This window comes from Rhododendron vialii, chromosome 2a, assembly GCF_030253575.1.
Source record: "Rhododendron vialii isolate Sample 1 chromosome 2a, ASM3025357v1".
NCBI lineage: Eukaryota > Viridiplantae > Streptophyta > Magnoliopsida > Ericales > Ericaceae > Rhododendron > Rhododendron vialii.
In genome coordinates, this window is record NC_080558.1 from 29902527 (window position 1) to 29923048 (window position 20522).

The 20522-nt window shown below is 39.0% G+C and overlaps 1 protein-coding gene across 7 annotated transcripts; it reads left to right on the forward strand.

Moving 5' to 3' along the window:
* The first annotated feature begins 9200 nt into the window (after window positions 1–9200).
* Window positions 9201–20506, forward strand: LOC131318179 (protein MEI2-like 5). Of its 7 annotated transcripts, none has more exons than XM_058348003.1 (13): window positions 9201–9576; window positions 11517–11576; window positions 11665–11805; window positions 11887–12353; window positions 13682–13840; window positions 13940–14056; window positions 14177–14328; window positions 17471–17562; window positions 17859–18762; window positions 18863–18947; window positions 19029–19097; window positions 19220–19424; window positions 19919–20506. In XM_058348003.1, the coding sequence occupies exons 2-13, from the start codon at window positions 11546–11548 to the stop codon at window positions 19945–19947; spliced, it is 2451 nt and encodes an 816-aa protein (XP_058203986.1). In that variant the 5' UTR covers window positions 9201–9576; window positions 11517–11545; the 3' UTR covers window positions 19948–20506. The 7 variants fall into 7 exon arrangements, with proteins under 7 accessions (XP_058203986.1, XP_058203984.1, XP_058203982.1 ...); XM_058348001.1 differs by having other exon boundaries at window positions 19220–19399; XM_058348000.1 differs by adding an exon at window positions 10298–10414 and having other exon boundaries at window positions 9262–9576; window positions 19220–20506.
* The last annotated feature ends 16 nt before the right edge of the window (window positions 20507–20522 follow it).

The window sequence follows — 20522 nt, forward strand, 5'->3', positions numbered from 1 at the left end:
AGCCTCGCACTTGTGTTTCTTTTGCTTTACTGTCTTTTCTTTTGACATTGGGTTTGCACGCCCTCGTAGATTATGGGAGTAAAGGTAGTAGCTAGGCTTGCACGCTTTCTTTTGACTTTTGGGCGCCTGTTTACCCTTTTGACTCTTTGCATTGGGCTTACATGCCCGGTAGTTAGCGTGCTTCTCTTGGACATGTATTTTTGCACCTCGGCTCATGGATTCCATCGGATATATTAAAATTGTACTTTCTTTTGATCATTTGTTGCTATTAGTTAAAACAACTTAGAGATTATGAACAACCTTTTGATAATTTGCAATGGCAATGACCCCGTGACTTAAGACAAATTAATCCGCAGTTGTTTGCCATGATCTAGCTAGAAAGAAATGGATAGGGAATAGAATGATGCCTTTTGGACTAAAAACAATGAGATTTTGGCGAATTTTGTGCCTAAAATCTTGAATTCTGACATTCCAATGAAACCAGCATCCCCGGTCAGTCACAAATGCATAACATGACCTGTACGAGCTTCCCGAACAACCGAGAGCTCGGTTGGATTGGATTTGGACCCACCGCGGAGGTATTTGAATGGAAAAATGACGCTTTTTGTACCAAAAACTCAAATTTACATGAACCGGCGAAACTGACAGTTCCACAAAATTATTAATACGTAACATGACCTGCGTGAGGTGCCCGAACGACCAAAAGTTGCTTGGAAATGAATTTGGACTTATTACGGGCTCATTTGAGTGGAAAAATGGCATTTTTATACCAAACACTCGGATTTTGATCTGGATAAACAAAGAACACTACCGTGAAGTCATTTTTTCCCATTGAAACACGTTGGGACAGTTGGAAGTGAGCTTGGAGGCTTAGAAGTGGTTATGAGTGATCAGAACTAGTTTCTGCAGAAAATTGCAGACTGGTGTCTAGCACTGGGCACTTACTCCTCTATGCTGGGGAGTGATGCTGAGCTTGATCCCCAGCGCTGGGGTCTCATTCTTTTGTGCTGGACACTTGCTTCAGAAACTAGTTTCTACTGTTCCCCAAGGTTTCTAACTTATGACTTGATTGCTTTGTGTTCGAGATAAAGTGCAGCCCTTTTGATGCATTTTCTTGCTTCTTTTTTTTATTTTTTTCCTAGCCTTGTATTTGAAGAGTGATTTGAATAAAATTGAGTTATGAGAGTTTCTGCCTTTTGGTTCATTGAATCCACACTTGTTTCTTTAAGAATACAAACACTTGTCAATTTTGGATTTTATTTAAAAATGTGACCGAACCTCGAGATGAGGCTGCCTACGTATTCTTTTGCAAAGAAACCAAGTCATGACGGGTAGGGTTCACTTAGGTATTGACACTCTCCTTTTGTGCTCTAAATTTTGCGTAGTACCGCCCTTTCGGGTTTTCGGCCTAGCGAGCTCTTTCTTTGATTTTTATGCCTTAACTTTTGTCTAAGTTGCCCTTGTGGGTTTTTGACTTAGCAGGCTCTTGCTCTAATTTTTGCTTAGGTCTGCCCGCCCTTGCGGTTTTCAGCTCGACGAGCTTCTCTCAGGGATAGTAGCGCTTGAGTTGATCCAAATTGACAAATGTTGAAAATTCGCTGCTACCGAGGTTAATAAATTGCGCTGCTCCTTTAGATAAGATGGTCTTAATAATGTAGGGTCCAGCCCACTTTGGTCAGAACTTTCCCTTTGGATTAATGACAGGTGCTCGGATATATCAAGTTTCTGGACTTCATTTTCTTATTGAATGCACGGGCAATTCTTTATTGATAGCCTTGCACATGGTAAAGGGCTTTTAGTCTGCTTACGTCACATTCTGCCATGACTCTTAGCGATGGTACCTCTAACTCGATGGGGAGAACAACTTCCATGCCGTACACCAAGTAGTAGGGTGTTGCCCCTGTTGGAGTACGTACGGATGTCCGATAATCCCCAAAGTGCTAGTGGCAATTGCTCTTGTCAGTTCCTTATCGACTCAGCTATTGTCTTGACGGTTTTGTTTGCTGCCTCTACGGCCCCCTTGCTCAGATAATAGATTGTTTTCTCAACCCCATCGTCTCCTTCTTGTGCTAGTATGCATCCCATTGAGGATATGGTGATAGACAAGTAAATGATCAAATGTTTTTCCAGGACTGGTGGCATCAAAAAGGCCTTTTGATAAAAAATCGGCTCTCAAGTTGAGGTCAAATTGGATCTTTCCAAGGAAACTTCGCATGTCCTTCTCAGATTGTGGCGGTTTTGTTTCAAGAACAATGTTGATTTTGGAAAAGTCTACTTCGATATCTCGAGCAATGCCTCATTTTTCTCAGTTTTGCTTAACAGGCTTTGCATCGGAATATATGGGAATTCGGTGTTCGCGATTTTAGGATCGATTTCGAGCATGTCTACGTGGGACCATACAAAGACGTCTCCGAATTCTTTGAGTAAACTTATGTATCTTTGGCGCTCCTCCGGAGACAGCGCGGAACCAATTTGAACCATTTGGGGATTCTCCTCATCTCTCAAGTTTATTGCAATTACTTCTTCTTTTATAGGCTGGGCATGCCTTTCGACTAGAGTCTCAGTTCTTTTGGGGATGTTCCTTTTGAACTCTATCAGGGTCAATGCAATTTATTTTGAACACTAAGGGGTAAGCGAAATCAGTCACTTCATTCATTTCATCAGAAGTTCCCTCAGGGGATACACAATAGTGGACTCGAACTTAGAATAAAAGCTACGACGGGGAGGGCCCAGAGGCACAAACTCCAACTCAAAGCTAGACTCAAAGGACTCGGTGTCGGACCTAGTGGATTCAGGGTCAGTGCAAGTTACAGCAGGTGTGAAAGTGAAATTTTTATAAATTCCAGTGGCCTCCATGATGAGCGAGGTTGGATCTTTGATAGCTTCATCTCCCAGCATCATCATCTCTTCTTCCCAATGATTCAGAACAGACATAAAAAGCAAAAGACTAGTTCAAGAGCGATATTCTTATCATGTTTTATTGCTAAATGGAAGGATGTCGTGTCCATGTATCATCGGTGTCATCCACGTCTCTCTAGACCTATCTGTCGGCCCTTGTTTCACTCAAGAGCCATCGTACCAAGGGTTGCAACAACCACGGGTAAGTCGTGTCAGGTAGGTTAAATTCCTCTTGTTTGGAAATCAGAGCCAATCTCCGTATCTTGACCATCTGAGACAGAGCAATAAGGTTGTCGCAACCTAGACACAAATAGAACTTGAGGTTAAACAGGAACGCGGGGAGCCGTTCGAGCACGGCTAACACTGGAGGTACACTCCATGGATTTTAAGTCTCCTAGACTCTTTGGAAACAGCCCTCGAAGGTTGCCTTGATCCTCAGTGTTTCTTTTGACGATGTATCCTTTACTAAAAAACAGCAAGGCTTAGGGGATGTTAGAACGAGTTAAGTCCTTAATTCATTCTTCTTTCAAAGTTTCAATTTCGATTTTTGAAACAACTTAGTAAAAATGACGTGACATCATAACGAGGGTGGCGTGAGGGGAGTGGGGCTGTTAGCCAAAATGGTGTTAGTGGCTTGACACTGTAACCTGGATGGTGTAAGTGTCACGGCATTATCAATTGATCGTTCTATCATTCTCCATTGAATCCTTGATGGAAAAATATATTGAAGACTTAACAAATTTTGATTTCCCTTAAGACTTATTGTTTCAAAGACTAGCTCAAGCAACGTGTGTCCCATGGGGCACGACTTTTCATCGGGTCTTGGCAACCTCTTTGGACTGCAGGGGAGAGAAAAAGAAGCTCTAGGACAAACCTAATAGTAGAACTATACATGTGTGATGTAACATGATGATGCCATGTAAAATGCAGCATGTAAGTAGGATACGTCACATAGTCCTAACCACGGGTTCTTGTCCTAATTTGGAAGGGTCTATGGTTATGTACAAGTGAAGAAGGCCGAGTTTTGGTTTGAGAGGGGTTCTTCAGACTCAGAGTCACAAGTATGCCTCTCTATGTTGAACGTACGCCAAGCAGTGGTCGATGGCAACGTGACCCTTCTTCGTCAGAGGTTGATGTGCATTTTGGGATTCCCTGACATTTAACAGGATTGCCAAAATACGCCAGCGCAGCTAGTGAGAAGTGCGAGTGTAAAGCGAAGGTTAAGAATGTAAGCATTTTCGAAAAATCCCACAAAAATTTATCAAGTTTGGCTCTCTTTAATCGATACTTTGAAGAGACTACACAGATGAACAATCGGAAAAGTCCTAGGTCGAAAAGGCCGGATGCGAGGATCCAGTTAGGATTGCTATTTCCTTCCTCAACAAGCATAGAGCATTTGTTGATTTTGATAGACTTTTGAGGGATTGTTCGCAAGTGTATTGAAATCAAAGTATTGATTAACGTCCCCAACGGAGTCGCCACTGTGGGCTACCCAAAAGAAGCCCTATGTTAGGACCCTCCACTCATTTTTGATTTATCGAAAAAGTGTTAGAAAGAGTCGCCACCTGGGTTTTTATGAAATGGTTTGCCACCCAAGAAACCTTGAGCTTGAAATTGATAGTTGAGTTTGAAAACAAACCAGAGATTTTGGATTCGGAAGCCAAGTTACGAAAAGGGAAGGCTTTTATTTGGCACCCTTCTCGCCCAATATGAGGACTAGTCTCTACTAAATATTTGTGAGATTTTTGAAAAATGTTTATATTCTTGACCTTTAGAAACACTTAGCAAATAAAGTGTATGGTGTAGGCATGTGCTGAGTGTACAGTATATAAAAGAATAAAACTGAATAGAAAAATTGGATGCGATAAATGAAAAGAATGCACACTATCGAAAACTGCAGAAAATGGAGACAACTCCTTTGCGCTGGGGTCCGTGTGCCCAACGCGAAGCACTTGTCCATATCAGTATTTGAAAATGTTTTCTTTTTATCCAAATAGTGAATTAATTGGTAAAATGCATGGATAATAACTTTTGAAAATGTTTTGAGATGTTTTTGGATGAAATAGTAAAAAAACAGTATTGAAAACAAGTAATAAATGCTAAAAATAGACGTAAAAGCCTCTGGACCCCACTGATATTTGAAATGATTAGTGAGCCCAGGAGGAGATGCCCAGCGTTGGGGAGTTACTCCCCCGCACAAAGCACATGCGATCACATTTTTTTCATAAGAAAAGCCCACGATTGCGTTAACCTGCTCGTAGCCCTGCTTTGGGTTCCTGGTCTCCTGAGATGAACAGAAACCAAAAATGTAGGTAGCTTACTACCTTTTGAGTGCTTGATCAAGACTTTAAGGCTTGGTTTGGATGGTTCAATGTATGTTTTGAGTTGGAGAATGACGAGAGAAATTTTCTGGGTAAAGTACTAAAGAAATGGGGAGTTTTGGGATGGAAATAGGATTTTTCCCTTAAGGCACAGAATTTTTCTCAAGTATATATGAGAGAAATGCAAAATATAAGTTGAAAGTATTTTAGAGAGAGAGAAAGTTTTTCCAGAGTTGGAAGGGATGTATTTCATGTGTGTTCAATGTGGCTCCAAACACCTCTATTTATTGGGAAAAATGGAGGAGGAACGTCTATGCAAATTTAGAGTCGGCTAGATGCTCTGTAGGGGTCATGATGAGATTCCTGCAGCAATCTGAGCTATCAGTAACAGAAAAAGATTCAGCAATCTGAGCTGTCAGTAACAGAAAAAGATTCCCCAACGCTGGTGAGTTTGTGTTTAGCGCTGGGTAGTCTATTAGACTACCTTGTGCTGGGCAATTGATGCTTTGTGCTAGGCAGTTGATACTTTGCGCTGGGCAGTTGATGCTTTGTGTTGGGCAGTTCTTGTGGTTCAGGCTCTCGGATGCTCAAGAATCATTGATCAAGCCTTCGAATTCATGGTTCTATTTTGTATCATCATTGGAGATCTAAGGTAGTTCGGGGAGTCTCAAATTGGGGTGTTTACAAATACAATAACTCCGGGAGTGGTTATACTGTAACGTAAGGGATGAAAATACAGTCAAGTGTGACATGAGATAGATTGTGGTGTAGTGGATGTCAGAATTACTTGCCGTTTCTTGAACAAAATGTCAATTTGAGATTGTGACATGCCATAGATTGAAACGTGATGATCATTGATTTACTTGTTGCATCTGAAACACCTTATTTATGCGTTACCTTGGACATTGCTTGCCTTCGTAGGACGTACCATTCATGCAATCGTAGAAAGAGTTAAGTGTTGGTTGTGTCTCTTTCGATTGAACTGTACTCTCCATACCTTTCATTCCATTGCACTTGTCTTCATATTTGCATATAGAATTGGTAGAAGATTTTCCTACTGGGCTAGTGAAGCTCAACCCTTCATTATTTTCAGGTACAAATCCTGGACAATAGCCGCATGCATTGAGTGCTTGGATGAAGAACAACACTTTTGGAAGCTAACTTATGTAGTTACTTAATCATCTTTGTAACGGCCTTCTTTTGAGTAAAGATGCGTTTGTAACTCATTTTCTTCAGATTCCCTTTAATTGAACAATTGTAACCTCTAAACTTTTTCGTACATATACTTAAGTAAATTTGGGCCGGAGTGCCATCGATATAATCTTTGAAACTTGAAGTTAGATTTGTAAGTTGAACTAATGGGAACTTTGGCACTCTTTTGGGTATTATATTAAGTAAATGCGCGTTTCTTAGTTCATAAAGCTTTATTATTTATGTTAAAAATAAAGGGCGTGACAGCCCGTGCCGTCAGAATATAACATTGTATCAACTTAAATAAATCATAATTTCTACCTGATTGATTTCTCAATAAAGGTAATCTATACAAAGCATCAATTACCATTTTGAGAATTTTTCATATTTGATGATAAAAGGCAATATTTACATAGAGATACATTGCCTAAAAGGTGAAGATAGATAGGGATAGATTTATTATGAGAAATTATCTAGGGAATTGATTTCTACACTCCCTTTTTTGATTTCCACACTCTTTTTTTTGGATATTTGTGAAAATCAATTCCCGTGATCTAATGGCTAAATTTTTTTACAGGAAGTGATCTAACGATTGTAAAGTGTAGAGACTTGTATAAATTTTAATTATCAAAATGTTTTATTAGTGCCGAAATTGGGGAAAATCGAATAATGTTGCGATTAATTGGATTGGAGGGAAACTAGAGAGAGTGTATGTGTTATTTGCCCTTGTGCTAGTATATACAGTGGTGTGTGTGAGTAGGAGATAAAAATCTCCCTTATATCTCTCTCTCTTCTCACGCCACTCCTTCTCTCTCTTTACTCTTTCTCTTTCTCTCTCTCTCTCTCTCTCTCTTGAAACTCCACTTAATCTTCCCAAAACCTTAAAGATCCATCTTTGTTTCACCTCTAGTACGCAACTTCGGGCTCGTATTGTGTTGGGAGAAGCTCGGGGAGAAGCTTTCGGTTGATTTCAAAGAGCTTGGAGCTAGGGCTTATGCAAATCTCTTGGGTTTCGATCTTTGACTCGAGGTAGGGACTTCTTCTCCTTCTCTATGTGTTGATATGTTGATTTGGTGTAGAAATCAAACTTGGTTCATCATCCCTTGCATCTTGAAATCTGTCAAAAATTTGTAGAAAATGTGCCCGAACTGCCTAGGGATCGATCCCTCACCAATCTAGATTTCTGCCCTCTTAGGGATCGATCCCCATGTGAGGAGGGATTGATCCCTCCCCTCTCTGGACAGCTTTGGTGCTATTTTGTGTAATCATGACCGTATTAAGCCTCGATCACTTCTAATCCCTTTTGGACACCTCCTAATCCATTTCAAACATGTTTAATTGAACATATCGAACATCTTATCTATGAGGGGTGGAATTGCGGTAACTCTACGAGTGTCTATAATATAGCGCAAGGGGTGAAAATACAGTCGAAGGAGACGTGTGATAGAGCGTCGTGTCGTGGATGTCAGAGTTGCTTGTGTCTTATAAACTATATGATCATTCGAGATTGTGTGACACTATAGATTAAAATGTATTGAATGTTGGCATACTCGATGCGTATCAAACATCTTATCTACGTGATATCTTGGGCATTGCTTGATTTCGTAGAATGTACCATCTGTGCTATTGTTGAAAGTATCGTGAGCTAATTGCTTCTCCATCCATTGAACTACATTCTCCTGCCTTCATTTCTTTGCACTTGTCACCATACTTGCATATAGAAGTGGTAGAAGATTTTCCTACTAGGTTAGTCTAGTTCAACCTATTATCATTTTCAGGTTCAAATGCCGGACATTAGTTTGCATGCATCGTGTGCTTAGATATGGAAGATTTCTTTTTGGAAGCTTACATTGTGTAGTTACTTAATCATCTTTGTAATGACTTTCTTTTGATAAAGATGCGTTTGTAACTAATTACTACAGATTTCCTTTTGACTAAAACATTTGTAACTTTTAAACTTATTTGTACTTGTACTTAATTAATTTGGGGCTAGAGTACCAATGATATAATTTCTCTAAACATTGGAGTTAGATTGTAAGATAATCAGTTGGGAACTCTCTTTTGGGTATTATCTATGTAATGCGATGATCTTATTTCTGACAAGGATTATTTATTTGTGTTGAAAATCGAGAGTGTTACATAAAGGTTATTCTCATTTATATGTCTAAACATTTTCGACAGAGACAACTCTATTTTATAATATAAATATTTACGTATACATATAGTATAATTTTTGCTAATTACGTTTGCCATTTTGCCATTTTACATACATATACATATACACGCTGATTTTACCATTTTTTCACTTCCCCGCTACTACATTTTTTTTAAATTTTTTCAGAAAATAATATTTTTCCTGATAAAAAATATGATTTCAACATTTGTATTCTAAAATGAAATTAATTTTCCTAAAATTAAAAATAAATATCAATTTATTCTAATTAGTATGAAATAAACCAATTTTGAGCATTAAAAAATCAAAGTGGGGCAATTCAGTAATTCGATATCTAATCCCATCATATCCACCTCCCATATATTCATTCTCAAAAAACAATCCAAACACCTTATTACAAATTCACCTAAAATCATATCCACTCACCAAACACCCTGTAGAGGTGAGGGTAGGTTTGAGAGTTGGGGTTTGAAGTGAAATAAGTTTTAATTTTGAGGGGTAAGGTCAGAAAAACTAATAAAAGAAAGGTAAAATTAGGAAGGGCCCTGTGTTTTTGTTGCAGCACCTACGGACTCCAAAGCAGATTTAAGTGGAGCTAAATGCCCCCTAAAGAACACTTCCCTCGCCAGAACTCACAGAACTCTCTCTCTCTCTCTCTCTCAATCATTCTCTGTTGCCTTTTCACACCCTTGCTCTCTCTCTCATTATATATACTACTATGTATATGTGTATATATATGTACACGGGACATATATGTATTGGGTCAGATTTTAGAAGGAGAAATTGAGTGAAGGAAGACAATTCTCTTTCGTCACGTCACTTTGTACTCCCTTCTCGCTCGCTCTCTCTCTCCTCGACCTGTGATCATAAGAGCTTTTTTCCTTCGAATCTGTGGTGGATTCGCATCTCAAAAAATAAACTACTCCTATATTTTCCTCTTTAATCTTCAGTTATCGAGTTCGGTTAGGGTTCGCTGACTTTCACTTCTTTAAGGTAAACTCACTCACACTCGCTATCTACACGAATTATGATTTGCATATTTATGGTCGCTGATTCGACGAGTATTTTTATTCTTGCGTTGGAATTGGACTGTTCGCTAGGTTGATTTTGTTGTGAAAATGTATCGGTTGAAAAGTTTTCGAGTTGGGCTGCTGGAAAAAAAATAGGGGGTTTCTGGAATTTCGGAGAAAGTTAGCTATTTTCAAAATCAGTTTTGCGTAATATGTTTCAGAAACTTGCTTGGTTTTTTTAATTGTTTTTGGAATTAAAAAAGCAATTTTCGTAGGTAGATGTTGTCCAATTCTCGAAATATTTTAATGGGAAAAGATAACGATTGTTATACTCTTTTGGGGCCTGTCTATACAGAGCTTTGCTCTGCTTAAATTGGGCTCCCTGCCTATGTTACATGGACTCGGGGGCGAGTATCGGGTGCGGGTGCAAGTCCAAGCGTTGGGACCTCCCTAAACTTAAATCTTAGGATACGTGGATATGTGTCTCCAACTTGGTTACGGGTACGGGGACACATCTTAAACTCTTATTTGTATTATATATTGCATAATTTTCTCAGATTATATACCCGTAAACTATGTTTACAAATGTATGTAAACAAGAAAGGGTTAAGAAAATTATGTTTTTGCTATTTCTCTATTTCCTGTCTATGTGAAATACTCGAAATATCGTTTTTCTAGCTAATTTGATATTCTTTTTCTGAAAGTATTTTAACAATTAGAGGATTCGAGTTTCCAACACGGGTACTTGAGCTAAAAAGAAAGATTCATGTAACATAGCACTCCTCAAGTTGGCAGTGGGATTGGGCCCAAGATTAGTCAAGGTGCGCCTCAACTGGCCTGGACACCTAATTTATAAAAAAAAGTGAACTTATACAATAGGCCGGTAGTACCGCCACGTGGTACTCCGGAACACTTTACAACAACACATTCTTGTCGGGTCTACCATTAAGTGTATCGACTCCACAGGAATGTGTGGTTGTAAAGTGGTCCGGAGTACCACGTGTCGGTACTCCCAGACTACTGAATAATTACTCTAAAAAAAATAGTGCCTTTATAAGAGTTCAGTCATTTTGATGTGCGTTCTGTGTGATGTTGGTTTGTATTGTTGTCTTTCTATATGTCGTAAGTTTTCTTTTGCTGCTTCATCTAGGAATTTTTCTCCACTTCTTTCAATAAAAAGTTGATTGATTGGGATCTATAAATTTGATGATAGTCCACGGTTAAGTTGCATGGAGATTTTATGGAAATAACTGCTAAACTTATTAAGTAAGATTACATTTGTATGCTTATCTCATCAATAGTTAATTGTGATTGTTTTCTTGAGCGTGATGAAGGCTTATTGGAGGGTTTTAAACATTGATAATTTTTGCATTGGTACTATTTTGCGCTAGACATGATAACAGACTCTCCTATGACCTTGGCAGTCAGGGCAAGTATTTGTCTTATTTTTGGAATGTTTAATTGTTCATATATAGCTGAGATTTTGTTTCTACGATTTTGTGGTCTTTGAAAGGCCACAAAATAGCTTTATCGTCTTCTATAATGCTGAAGCTGTTATACAGTTATACTGTTATAGTGTATGCTGATACCATTTGCAACTTATTACGTTGATGGATTCTGTCAGCTTAGTACACCTGTCAACTGTAATTCTATCGCATTTACTTTTTGTTGTTCTTTTTTATCTTTGTTTCAAATTGTGCCGTTAACATGTCAAAACATCAGGGTTCAGTATTTAGTGGTTCTGTTTAATTTATAACTCCCTTCTCCACTTCCACAAGAGCAAAAACATTGGTGCTCTAAGGTGTCACAAAATCCATCCAGTCAAGGTTATTAGTGAAAATTTTGGTTTTGAACTTCGGTCTCTTAAAGTATCTGTCTTCTATTTTCTTTGCATTTTCATTAATTACTTTTTACCTTTTGCAGTTTGTTATTATTTGCTGAAAGGTGATGCAATGCAGCAGTCATCAGAGGATACCTCTTCCGGTAATTTATGATAGCTGTCTGCTTCTTATGTGACAGGAAGTCTAGTTAGTTCTATTACTAATGTGTGTGTGTTATTTATGTGAGCTAGGTCAATCAAAGGTTCCACCAAATTTTCCCAGGGAACTGGGAAGTGGAGCATGGGGAGTCTTGTCTAGATCTGATGTCTATCATGCCTCAAGTGATGCTTCCCTTTTTTCCACTTCATTACCAGTTCTACCCTGTAGCAAGTGTATGCCTCAGATCTCCTGAAGATACCCTTACAATGTTCATTTGGAGAAATAATTGAAATAATTTTCTCTCTTCTTGACAGTGAACTTACACAATACCGCTTATGGTGATCAATCTGTTGATATCTTACCCAGTTTGGACAAATTCAATCTAGATGTAGATGATAATGAACTGCTTGAAGATGTTGAATATACTGCCATTGGAAGCTTGCTTCCGGATGATGAGGATGAGCTTTTAGCTGGAATAATGGATGGTTTTGACATACATGGGTTGCCTAATCAAGTCGATGACGTGGAAGAGTATGATTTGTTTGGCAGTGGAGGAGGTATGGAATTGGAATCTGATTCACAAAAGAGCTTGAGTGAGGTTAGGTCAAAGATGAGTTTATCCGTGTGTGGTGTTGGAAATGGTGTTGCGCATTATGGCTATCCTAATGGTGTGGGAACTGTTGCCGGGGAACATCCATATGGGGAGCATCCTTCAAGAACTTTGTTTGTACGGAATATTAACAGTAATATTGAGGACTCAGAGCTGAGAACTCTCTTTGAGGTAATTGAAGAGTCGGTTGGATCTTCTTTAGGTTTTGGTTATTACAATGTCCACACTATCACATTTTTGTACTCTTCATAGTTGCTTCTGTTGTGGTATTTTTAGTTTCCGTCTTATCAAATTTAATTTTTCCAGAAAATAGAATTTAGGGTTTTGCTTTCTTGACCTATGTTACATGGACTCGGGTGCGAGTATCGGGTGCGGGTGCAAGTCCAAGCGTCCGACCTTCCTAAACTTAAATCTTAGGATACATGGATATGTGTCCCCAACTTGGGTACGGGTATGGGGACACGTCCTAAACTCTTGTTTGTATTATATATTGCATGCTTTTCTCAAATTATGTACCGTAAACTATGTTTACAAATGTATTTAAACAAGAAATGGTTAAGAAAGTTATATTTTTGCTATTTCCCTATTTCCTGTCTTTGTGAAATACTCGAAATATCACTTTTCTAGCTAATTTGATATTCCTTTTTTGTAAGTATCTTAACAATGAGAGGATCTGAGTGTCCAAAAGGATACAAGTGTTGAACACATCAACACGGGTACTTGAACCGAAATGAAGGATCCATGTAACATAGTTCTTGACTGCATTTTTCATTCCACGATTTCCTTATATGGTTCCTAAGGCTAGCTTTCCCTGCAGAAGGATTCAGATAACGACTTTGATCTTCAACTTTTTGCGAGGATGTTGCACATTTTGTTGTTATCAGATCAACCAGGAAACTCGTTTCCCTTCTATTTCTCTAACTTCTTATAGTTGTTCTCCTCTATTTGATGGGTCGTGGATAGTTTTGTAGTTTCCTTCTGCTTTGTTTCCCCGGTAAAGGTTTTCATCTCCTTGTTGTGGCTGGGTTTTTCACTGTAATTTATTGTGTCATGTTTTAAAATGGTTCCATGTATCCTGTGGTGCTTTTTGCTATTCAAATATCAAATAAACAATGTTGATCCTTATGGATCTAAACAAAACGAGGAAACGGACACATCAAGTGGTGCTGGATGTCAAGACATAATATGCTTCATTCTGTTATTAGATTTTTCTGGTCCATTCTGGTTTGAAGAAAATTTTTCCCCTCCATAGGAAAGAGGCATATGATGGTCAGGAACTTTATGTCTTGAGTTCTTTGATGAGTCAATCCTTGAGTTGGACTTGAATGGCTGGGCCACTACTTCTCTTTCGTGTATACTTATTCGTGCGTGTGTGAGCTATTTGATAAGAGGGTACCCCATATGATATCTGAATCAAGAATACCAATTTTATGATCCGCTAACAAATTACTGACAGATCTCATTTCTTTTGCAAATCGTGATATCTATATCTTCTTTAGCAATATGGCGACATCAGAACTCTATACACTGCTTGTAAACATAGGGGCTTTGTGATGATATCTTATTACGATATCCGTGCTGCTCGAACTGCTATGCGAGCACTGCAAAACAAGCCACTAAGGCGGAGGAAACTGGACATCCACTTCTCAATTCCAAAGGTTCTAAACAAACTGCCAGTATATGTAATTCAGCTTTAGTTCACTGTTTTTTATATCATTCTTGCCAATTTTCTTCTTTTTCTTGCCTGGCATCACCAGGATAACCCATCAGACAAGGACATTAATCAAGGGACTTTAGTAGTTTTTAATTTGGATCCATCAGTCTCCAATGATGACCTTCGTCTAATATTTGGGGCTTACGGCGAGGTCAAAGAGGTGATGAATTATTGCTAACCATTGTTGTATTTGTTGTTTGCCGTTGTTTTATTCTTTCGGATGTGCTCTTGTAATACTTGGCTGACATCTGAGCAAATTTGGTCTTCTTTGTACAAGCAGATAAGGGAAACACCACACAAGAGGCACCATAAGTTCATTGAATATTATGATGTTAGAGCCGCAGAAGCAGCACTTAGGTCCTTAAATAGGAGTGATATAGCTGGTAAACGCATAAAGCTTGAACCTAGTCGTCCTGGGGGAGCACGTCGAAAGTGCGTTTCTTACTTTTTAATTCTTTCCTTTAAATTAGTTGGTGTTAAAATTTTGCACTTTTTTTACTGTATTAGATGTTCAAGTTTTACTTTTTGCTTCATTTGATCGGAGTCTGCTCTCCCCCCAACCCACCCCCACCCGCCCCCCCCCGCACCCCCCCCCCCCCCACCCCCCCCCCCCCACCCACAACATATTTCGCTAATTTGATTTTACCGTTTTAACTGCTTCTTGGCACCTTTACTGCTTATTTAGTGCTTCTGCTTGGAACCTTGAACTTTGCATTTATAATGGCGCTGGTCCTCTTTTGCCGAGTAAATCAAAATTTTCTTCTGGAGATAATGTTAAATTAACATGAAGCATTGAAAGGTTTGTGGCTGCCAAAACAAGACAGAAATCTTCATTGGATAGCAATTGCAATAAATGAATATCAAGAAAGAACTTAATGCTGAAGTGATGGATTGCAAAAATTAACTAAAGAATAAGAAATTAAATGAGTTTGAATGCTCTTGGATGGAGATTGGAGTATATAACAGAAGAATCATTCTTCCTGTAGTTTATGACTAGTGCTCTTTATACGTAAGGTTTTAAGTGTTTTAAGTTGACAGGGAAGGTATTGAATTATTCACTTATTTGGGAGGTATTTCTGCAGTTCTATCAGGGGAAGCTTTTTATTGGTAGTGGGATCACTGTTGGTTGCCTATGAGGCAAGGACACTGAAACGCAATACAACACCATCAATTTGAATTGATATGCAAAGTCTTCAAAAAATGAGGACAAAGCACTTCAGGACGCGTTTAAAAAGTATATTTTTATATTTTAAAAAGTATACAATGTTTGAATAAGAAAATGAGGTTCTAGCTATAATAAACACGGCATATATGCCTTTATCCAGATATACCATTCAACCATTCGCAAAGGTGTTCCAAGAAAAAGTTGTTTCGTCTTTGCAATCTACCTATGATGCACCGACACTCCTAGAGGTCGCGCTATTGGTGTGTCCAGACACAGGTACACACAAGGGACACAGCGAGAAACGTGTCCGACATGCCACTTCTTGTGTCCATTAATTTTATTTTATTTTTGGAGTGGGACACGGGGTGACATAGGTGGGACACGGATGGGGACATGACGGGGGTGCATCTATAATTTTTTAAATTTTTTCCAGGGGTAAATAAGTTATACTTCAAGTTTTGGGTTAAAACGTATTTAAACCTATACAAAAATAGATATCAACTTATTAAAACCCTAATGGGCTTATCCTAACAACATCGACAGCTCCTCTCTCCTCTCTAATTATGAAATCTCCCCTTTGCTCTCTCTCTCTCTCTCTCTCTCTCTCTCTCTCTCTCTCTCTCTCTCGGTATTTATATATGTTTATATATGTGTGTGTGTGTGTGTAGTATACTGGTATGGTTTGTATGTATCCATTTAAACTTGGAATATATATATAAATAAATAAATGTACACATGGCATGTCCCCGGCCATGTCCGTATCTCCATTTTTAAGAATTCCCATGTCCTGGTGTCCGTGTCTGTGCTACATAGCAATCTACCGACCATCAGCTACCATGCAAAAAGAACACTTCCCCAAGTTTTAATTTGAGCCTACTTTTTGTGTGACACCCCCGATGTGTCCTGCAAGTTTCAATGTGTTTCAAGAGTGGCCTTGCATGTCCAGTTGTTCTAGAGAGTGTGCAAAGTGTCGAAATGAAAAGAAAAAAGAACATGAGAATAATAGGACTTTTTTGATTTGAGTGCACAACCTTAGAGACCTCCGGCGAGATGTCTGCGTTTTATATGGTTGGTTAAATATGCATAACAGTCTAATTGGATCATTATTAATCTGGTGGGATTACATATTTCTTCATATTAGTCCCGTCAAACAAAACTGGTCTCTAAGGTTGAAAAGCATTTTGTGGATTTTGAGGATGAGCAATACTACTGCCACCGCATTTCGACACTGGATTTTATCCATAGACAAAGTGTGGTGGGCTCCATGCAAACATTTGTGAGGACCACCACACTTGTGTCTATGGAGTAAAAAATGCGATGTCACTAGACTTTCCCTTTGAGGATAGGACCTAAAGATGTGTGTAGGTTCCTGACTTGAAAATTTAGAGGTGTGGCAGAGGAGTGTTGTTTTATCTCAGTTTTATTGATGTGACAATCGTTAGGACGGAGCCTTCCTCTAGAGTTCTTTAGGAGTTGTCACCTTTGTGATTAAGATATTCTAAGAAGAAAGCTTTGAAGCAACCTTGGTAGAGTTTTTCAGTCATTTAGCCACTCTTGTTTCTCTAAGTTGCAGAGCTATCATGTAAAACGTGTCTGCTATGAGTTGAATTTAAACCCACAGGATTTGATGGTAGAACACATTCGCTCAGTTTAGTTTGCATCAAATGGGAGGAGTGGTACAAGTTACCTCGTCGACATGTATTTATATATGGAACTCTAATGGAAGCATCATAAAGAAAGTTCACAAACTTCCTTTTCTGCCCAGCTAGGATGAGACTTAATGCGAGTAATTATTATGCCCGAGGACAAGAGAAACCTGAGTAAACAAATTAAGCTTCAGTGGCAAAAGGGTAGGTAGTGCAAGTTGTACTATTAGTATCAGTGATATGACATATGTTGGTGAATTCCGAGTCTGTACGGAGCTTTAATCCGGCTTTAAATGGGTCCCCCCGCTGGTGGGCAATGGGATTGGTCTCCCAGGATTAGTCGAGATCCGCGCAAGTTGGCCCAGACACCCTAAGAGGAAAAAAACGATTGGCCAATGCTGGTATGTAGTGTGGGTGATGGAATTCTGAATCTTAGGTCAGATATTAAAGCATCAGTTAGTAGGATGAATGGCTTTGGAATGCCGTGGAATAATTGACCTAAATGCCCCGTCTTCATTCTTTTTCTGGTTCTTAATTTCTGTACAAGTCATTGTCATGCCTTTATTTGTTTTTATCTGCTGCTGTTCCTTCCCAGGCACCATGTTAGTATCTAATTTGTCTTCACTTCATTGTTGAACTCAAAGATGGTTTTGTATTTTATATGTAGATTTGTTAAATTCCTCTCTTCTCTATCTCTCTCTCTCTCCCAAATCGTTTGACTGATTTATGCAACTTTTGTGTTGTTACGGTATTGTATCTTTAGCTTTATGTTGCAAATAAACCAAGAGCTTGAACAAGATGAATCTCTGAGTTTCAGACATCAAATGGATTCCTTAATTACCAACTCCCCTCCAGGTAACACCTTTAGAAATGGTTTTTGCCAGTGTTTGAGCTCATACATATTTTGTCTTTTTCATTCCAAGTCTGGCCTAACTTTTGCTTGTTTTTTTTCCCTTGTGCCATTATCTTTTTCTGAGCTTTTTTCTGTATTTGGTTCATATTTGTTTCATAATATGATTCTTCTCTGCGTTACCATATTCTTTGACCACAAGCTAAAAAAAAGAGTTCACTAATTGGGTTATGATTCTTGGTCTTCTCTATTTTAACTGTTTCTTCTTGTACAAGCTAAGTGCTGCTCGCATCCCTGGCAGGTAGCTGGCCGCAGTTTGGCAGCCCTATAGAACATAGTCCTCTCCAAAATCTTGGCAACTCCCCTGGCTTCAAGTCTCTGAGTCCAACACTTAGCAATAACTTGCCCGGCTTATCTTCAATTCTGCATCCTCGGATACCAAATTCGGCAAAAGTGGCACCTATTGGGGACGGAAGAGTTGCCCATATGGAGCATAAATTCGCGAACACAAATTCGAATCATATAACCGCTTTTCATCAGTCTCACTCATTGCCAGATCCAAAGCTGAACCATTATTCAGGGATCATGTCCTCCTTTGGTGGCGCTTCAAGTTCCAATGGTTGTGGTATTGAAACATTGTCTGGCCCACAATTCCTTTGGGGAAGCCCCACCCTTTATCCAGAAAAAACTAATGCTTCCACCTCGCGAAAACTGTCGTTGACATCAAGTGGGCAGAGCCATGGCCCCCCATTCACTAGCCGCCAAGGATCTTTAGTCAGTTCTTCTCATGCTCATGTTGGATCTGCTCCATCTGGTGTTCCTTTCCAGAGGCATGTGGGATTCTACCAGAATTCTCCAGAAACATCATTTGTGGGTCCAGTGGGTTTGGGAGGCATAGGTTTAGGCCACAACGATGCGAGCTTTTTGGTGAATCGTACTGTTCCAGGAAACATGTCAAGAAACGGATCGCCTGGTTTCAGTATGATATCTTCGCACCGGCTTAGTCCTGTGTTCCTGGGTAATGGTCATTATCCAGGGCTGATACCCACTGGATTGGTGGAGGGTTTTGAGCGTGGGTGGGGCCGACGTGTTGAGAACAGTGGGAACCAGATAGATAGCAAAAAACAGTTTCAGCTTGATTTAGATAAGATTAGAAGTAGGGAAGATATGCGGACAACTTTGATGATTAAAAACATCCCCAATAAGTAAGCATCAACTCTTTTGACCCTATTGATGTGTGAGCAACAACTATAGTGATTCTTAGTGCTATATGTCGATTTGATGTTCACTGTGGTCTTTATCCAGGTACACCTCAAAGATGTTACTTGCTGCCATTGACGAAAACCACAGGGGCACTTATGATTTTGTTTATCTGCCCATAGATTTCAAGGTAAGTTTGTTGTGGGCATTTAATAACGTATCTTACTAGGAATCCATCGGAACTTAATCTGATTCCTGCGTGTTCGTGCAGAACAAATGCAATGTGGGTTATGCATTTATTAATATGTTGTCGCCTTCGCACATAATTCCATTCTATGAGGTATTTCAGATGATCTGTCTCTTGAACATGGTGTCTCTTTTGTGAAGAAAGAAATACACCTGAGATTCCTGACTGATGTAGTTCCTAGCAGTAACTTCTACTCATTTTTCTAATTTGTGCAGGAATTTAATGGAAAGAAGTGGGAGAAGTTCAATAGCGAGAAGGTTGCTTCCTTGGCATATGCCAGAATTCAAGGAAAGACAGCTCTTGTCAGCCACTTCCAGAACTCAAGCTTGATGAATGAAGATAAGCGATGTCGTCCAATTTACTTCCATTCAGAGGGCTCAGAGGCTGGTGAAGAGGTACTATTCACTTATCCGATGAAAGGTATATTATGTCAAGATTCTCTGCTTTTCTATATGGCCGGTAGAATCTCAAATCAAATTGGTATTGCTGAAATTTCCATGTCTAAACAGATTTCGTCTGTTCTCTTTCCTTTGCTCTAGGTCCAATCCGTAGTGTATCTTCATGTTGTTTGGTATCGTTTTTTTTTTTCTTCCAAAACCAAAAGAAATTGTCTGGCAAGCTTTTTCCGAGAACTGATTTCGAAAACTTTCTGAAAACAACCCATTATCCAAGGAAGAAAGCTTATTTAGAAATTTTGGAACTGTTTTCACTTGGAACTGTGAATAAGATGGAGATGGGAAATGGAAACGGAGAGAATTGAAAACAACAGTAGCCAATATATGTAGCAGAAGAATTAATAACAAATAATATATAAATTGTATAGACAAGGAGAATTAAAAATGAATAATAAACAGATTGTTTATGTTGAATGTCTTAGCTACCAACCTACTGAATTTTTTTTTTTAAAAACATAGATCATCCCGGAACATCTTCCCCTGAATGATTCCAACATCCAAGTCCATCAACCTGGGTCTCACTCAGAGGATTCTCTGGGAAGTCCTTCAAAGGGCAGTCCAGAAGAGAAGCCATATAAGAGCTAATGGTCAAGAAATGGAAGCATAGTGCTAGCAGACAAAATTGGTAGCGTCTGTCAGTGCTTTTGTGTATATACCTTAATAATATTATGAGATGAACTGGCAAAAGAGGCATGTGTAGATTCTGTATAATTATTTTGACATTTTGCAAACAAAAGCTTTTGGAGCTGCAGGAGGAGTATTTTGACTGATGCGGGGATCAGTGGGTACCTAAAGCATATGGGAATGGTATCTCCTCTCATCATTCTTCTCTTAGAGTCTTCTTGATATGTTTTTGATTTGAGATTGACAAAATCAATCTGCAAATATGTTGTTTTTTGGGGTATATAGAGGATATGGGGAACGTGTGTTGTGGGATTGAAATTTTTGGGTTGTGAGACTATCTAAAAATTGTATAGTGAGAGGACAGACTGCTTTGTCAAACTTACAATGTACTCCTCTGGATATAAATGCCTAATTTTGAGACGATCTTTATGTGTTTTCC